Genomic DNA, 5,215 nt, shown 5'->3' on the forward strand with positions numbered 1-5,215 from the left:
AATTAAAAGAAATAATCAATAGTAAGTAAGGAGTTTTGGACATTAAAAAAACAACATATTATGATTTACGGCTGTAATTTGAAGGTCTCCTAAACTCGTTGCCAAAATATTTTGGCATCAACTGGACTAATTGACACTTTTTTTTTTTTTTTCATGAGCATGAGCAAGAGCAAAATAAAGAATAAAGAAGTGGAACAATTGCTCTAAAACTGTGGTGACAAGCTATGTGATTCCACTTGTATCCTTTGTTACTTGAATATTGACACCCATATATCTTTAATTACAAATTACTTCTTGCTATAAGGTCTGGTATCAGCCAACCATTAATGTGTTAACTTTGTAATCATTATTTCTATTGTTTATACATTATTATATTCGCTTCTGCAATTGGAAAGTTGAAAAATTAAACGTAGCACAGCTGAGAGAATAACTTTTGGGTCATAATTCAATATATATCGCTTCTGCCAGTGTTTTAGTCATCTCTATGGGGCTATAGGTTAACATCCATTTCAACGTTCTAAACTCCCGCAGATATTTGCTGAATTCTTTCCGTGGCCTTCGGAGGAAACAGGTTCGAGATTGTACATCAACATTTCATACAAAACTTTCCTTATTTAGTAAAACACAAAGAGGTATGTTTTATCTGATTCGTATTAGATGAATTTTGGAGTTAGAGGAAACAAACAAAAAAAGTCGTACATGTTTTTTTGATTAATTCGTTAATATTGTTTAGTTTAATGTTTCAGTTATGTCTTCCAACGAAGAGGTAACAATCCCTTTGAAATATTGGGTGGACGATGACAAAAAGCGTGTAATTGTGGCAGAAGCAAGTGGGGAGTTGGTAGATGTTCTCTTCAGTTTCCTCACCCTTCCATTGGGAACTATCATCCGTCTTTTGGAATCCTTGGACCATGTAGAGCATGACAACACCTCTGAACAAGAAGGAACTTGTTGCATCAATAAGTTGTGCAAGAGTTTTAAGGATACGTTGGGGCTTCGCAACAGCTCTCAACAACAAGTAGGGCTTGGTTGCATCAACGAGCTGTACAAGAGTGTTAATAATTTGGATGCTAATGTTTTCAGGAACAAGATCTGCCAGAAAATGTTACGTTCTCTGCGCAACCCCTTAGAGAGCTCTTGCCAGAGACTAAAATTAAAAGTGGATGATTCCGAACCCACAAAGTACTTCATGTGTCATAACTGTTTAAAAAAAGGAAGTAATTTGTTGGTGAGTTCGTTTTATGATGTAAAGTGCGACTGCGGGTCATTGATGAGGAAAGAAATAGAAATGCTGGAAGAGCCTGCTGTTGAGGATGGTGTTTTTGTTAAAGGAAAGGCCATGTTCTTCATCTACGATAACTTGACAGTGCGCCGAAGCTCTCCAAGTGAATTCATTAAACCACCCCTCAAACCTCGACACAAAGAACTCAAAAAATATGAAGAAGTGCATCTTGACAGGAAAAAGGTAATATTCATTTTTGCAAAAGTTCTTTTATGTTTCAAGAACGGTAGTCTAATATTGGATAGTAGGAGTTTCAAAGTTTATGTCAATAACAAAAAATAATTTAGAGGACCAAAATGATTCTTTCGTGTTAAAAATTTTGGATCTTCCATTTCTTTAATTATATTGTAAAATTGTAGATGTAGTAGGACTTTACCTTTGTGGTCGAACTTTGATAGTGTTAAGGGTCATGAATTTTCTTTTAGTTATAATTTACTTTCTTAAATTTGGTTTGTTCTTTTGCTTATCTTCTTTCAGATACTTAACATACTGAAGCAAGCATTAACCTCCGAAACCCCTCTTAGCGATGTGTTATTAGAAAAGAAATCCAAGCGATCGGTCTCTTTCTCCAAAGTTATTGGCTCAAGTGATTCCAAAGATTATTTAGAAATCAAGGTAATGGTAAGTAAATCAGAAAACAAGATTCGATTTGTTGAAGCAGATGGGGATTTTGTCGATTTTCTGGCCAGCTTCCTCGCAACACCTCTTGGATCTATTATGAACCTTAAGAATAAGAAACTGTCCTGTTACCCCATACCACTTCTTGCATCTATTCTGAAGCTTAGGAATGGCAGATTGTCCTTAGGAAGCATTCGTAACTTGTACAAAAGTGTGAAGAATCTGCATCCATCGTGGTTCATAGAGTCATCGAAGAAATCCTTGCTGAATCAAAAGCTGGCTCTTCATTTTGGTTGTGAGAAAAATCCACTATTAAATCCAAGTCAAGATGACACTGCCAAATATTGGTATGGCCTTGGAAAAATGAAAAATGAAAACGGTCGTATCATCTGTGAAAAGAGAATGATTTCAAAGAAACATGATATGCTAGAACAGCCCAAAGATATCAAAATGTTGGACCCAAGATCTTCCGATAGAAAAAAGAAAGATGGTGTGGGATTTATGAAAAGGCCTTGTCTATTTGTTGTGCAGGATAATCTGGAATTGAAAGAGTTGACAAATAACAGTCTACCAATTTCATTTAGTGATTCGGATAATCACCTGTCTACTACTGATTTGGAGGAACATCTGTTGAAAATCAGGAAGACAAAGGTAACGTTTACAATCCTCTCTTGATGACTTGTTCTTTCGATATCGGTTTAAGAAAATCTGATTGATAAACATTTGACTAATTATATATATATGTGTCGATTTTGGTCAGGCAATAAACCTGTTGAGGGCTTCTTTGACCTCCGACAAAGGTGCTTTTACTCGGAGCCTATCCTGCTTATTGTGGAAGTGGAGACTTCAAAGACTCATTCCATTATGGGGTTGGTGGAGAAACAGGAGAAACAAAAAGCGAGAGAAAAGAAAAAGACGAAAATTTGAGAAAAATATCGAGTTAAATGAAAAGAAAGAGAAAAAGAAACAAGAAAAAAATTTGGTAGAAACTAAAAAGGATCAGAAGGAAGAGATTAACAATAATTCAGTGGAGAAGACAAAGGAAGAAGTCAAACCCTAAAACAACAATGATGCAATATATTTTGGTGCAAGAAATAGTTGTGTTCAAGTGATTTGATGATCATTTAACATTTATTTTCGCTTCATACTCAATAGTTCTACAAGTATAATTTTAATCAATAACTAAATAGAAAAGAGAATAAATAATCTTTAATCAATAAAAAAACATGGTATACATGCTAAAATCAAATCAATATCTTATTAAAATTTATATAGAAATGCTAAAGTTTAAGAGGCGTAGACAAATACCAAGTTAGCAATATCAGTACTCTTTTTACCATTTTCCATTTATAATGAGTACACAAAATGCTCATAATTATTTTCTTTATTTTTCTTAAAGATAAATGTAACATCCCAAAATATTATATACACATATAATATAATAGGATTAAACTATTATAATATGTTAAAGCAGTTGAGAGATAAATATAATAGTATTTAAATAGGTATACAGTCATCCAAAATATAGAGCAAATTAAAACAAACTATAACTTGAGTACAAGTTTCTAAAGTTTTCCAAAATGTAAGGCTAACTAAACTTTAAAGAGGTCTAAAAAGTGTTTTCCAAAATACAGATAATAATAAATAAATGCTAAGAGTTTTCAAAATAAGGATCATCTAAACTAGGAGCTAATAGAAGTCCTAAGCACTATAGGGGCTGGGTCTTCCTCAGTCTCCAAAGCCTGCTCTAATGGTACATCATCACCTACTGCTCACATCCAAAAATTGGATGATCATCGCAAGGCGGAAGGCAAACACATACAACCATACCATGCAAGGGTGAGCTAGGTCTCAAACAAACATACAATTCATTTTCAAATCAATTTAGCATTTACGAGAATATCCACATACACATGAACATGTAAGTCATCATAAACATAAACATTTATTTCATAAAACTCATCAAAACAAGCATCCTATCATGTTAAGACTTCTAGACACGTCCGGACTTACTACAGGAAAAGTGTTAATTACTGAGGGGTTTTTACCGAGGGCTTTAAAGCCTTCGGTAATTCGAATTTACCGAAGGCTTTTCCGACAGTCATTTTATGTGTATATTACCGAGGGCTTTTGACCCTCGGTTTTGGCCGAATGACTTTATCGAAGAAATGTGCCCGTCAGTATGTGGCAGACTTAATGAAATAACAATTTGGATTTTCGTCTTCAGCCATTGTGCCAATCCTTTTTCACAAAAGCTATCTCCCCGTAACAGGTCGCACTTGTCGACACCGAAGAAGTTATTCCCGTTCAACGGTGGTTATTTTGTGGAAGGGGTTTCGTGAAGCCGGTGGTGTGGCGGTCGTCGACAGTGGTATTGCGGCGTGAGGACGAAGGGTTGTCGCTGCGTGAGGAGGTAGGGTTGCTGCGTTTTGCTATTTAAAATGGTTCGTTATTGTTCGTTATTGCTGCGTTTTGTAATTCCTGCATTTTGCTAATAAAAATTGTTCACGGTTTTAGGCTTTCGATCAAGGGCTGAGGCACAAAACTTTTTGAAGCTTCGAACACAGTGGGTTTGATGAAGGTTGAAAAACAGTTATTTTCATATGTCAATTTGGGCCAAATTACACCCTTTACCACTCAAAATGAGCTTAGAATCAAGCAAAACTCAATAAATGAGTCTGGAGAGAGTCAAAAGTTGTTTCTAGCTATTTTATGCTTATTTTGCATTGTTTTGCAGCTAATTTGAGAAAAGTGAGAATGGAGTTAAAGATACAGGTCGTTGACTCAAGAAAAGAGCAGAAAAATGAAGATTTGAAGAGTCGACGCACTGCCCAACAACACACTTAAACCACTGGGCGGTCCAGGACGAGAAGTAAGCATGGAAATGGGCATTGAGGGAAATCGCCGGGCGGCAGCGATTGTCGCCTGGCGGTGGCGGCAGGTTATGGGAAATCGCCAGGCGGCACACTTAAACCGCCCGGCGGTGGCACGCTGGACTTGGGCCTGCTTTTGACACGCTCCTCACCTATAAATACCCCTATTACGAATCCAGAGTCATTTTTTTGACAAGGGAAGACAACCAGACCTAATTTTGCTCTCTAGAGAGGATCTCTTGGATGCTTAGGCTCCTTTTCATCTTTTCTAGGGTTTGTTCTTCCATTCTTCTTCCATTTTTCATCTAGTTTCACCATGTCTATGGTGAACTAAATCCTATTGTTGTTGGGGAACTCAATGTAATCTTTTGATACTCTCTCTTATTGAAACTATTGATTATTTATATGGTCTCCATATGTTTTGATTGATTATTGTTGGGTT

General features: G+C 36.1%; 1 protein-coding gene across 2 annotated transcripts; it reads left to right on the plus strand.

Moving 5' to 3' along the window:
* The first annotated feature begins 492 nt into the window (after positions 1 to 492).
* LOC106773137 lies at positions 493 to 3,079 on the plus strand. 2 transcript variants are annotated; one of them, XM_022785971.1, is made up of 4 exons: positions 493 to 632; positions 747 to 1,465; positions 1,760 to 2,551; positions 2,661 to 3,079. In XM_022785971.1, exons 2-4 carry the CDS (start codon positions 749 to 751, stop codon positions 2,958 to 2,960), a joined length of 1,809 nt encoding a protein of 602 aa, XP_022641692.1. In that variant the 5' UTR covers positions 493 to 632; positions 747 to 748; the 3' UTR covers positions 2,961 to 3,079. The 2 variants fall into 2 exon arrangements, with proteins under 2 accessions (XP_022641692.1, XP_022641693.1); XM_022785972.1 differs by having other exon boundaries at positions 504 to 571.
* Positions 3,080 to 5,215: the final 2,136 nt, after the last annotated feature.

This window comes from Vigna radiata, chromosome 9, assembly GCF_000741045.1.
Source record: "Vigna radiata var. radiata cultivar VC1973A chromosome 9, Vradiata_ver6, whole genome shotgun sequence".
NCBI classification, from domain to species: Eukaryota; Viridiplantae; Streptophyta; class Magnoliopsida; order Fabales; family Fabaceae; genus Vigna; species Vigna radiata.

What these genes read in the sequence shown, in the direction of transcription:
- LOC106773137 (XM_022785971.1), top strand. Translation starts at nt 749, where the DNA reads ATGTCTTCCAACGAAGAGGTAACAATCCCTTTGAAATATTGGGTGGAC. An exon ending in TGCATCTTGACAGGAAAAAG is followed by an intron (nt 1,466 to 1,759) that starts GTAATATTCATT and finishes ATCTTCTTTCAG; the next exon opens with ATACTTAACATACTGAAGCA. An exon ending in TGAAAATCAGGAAGACAAAG is followed by an intron (nt 2,552 to 2,660) that starts GTAACGTTTACA and finishes GATTTTGGTCAG; the next exon opens with GCAATAAACCTGTTGAGGGC.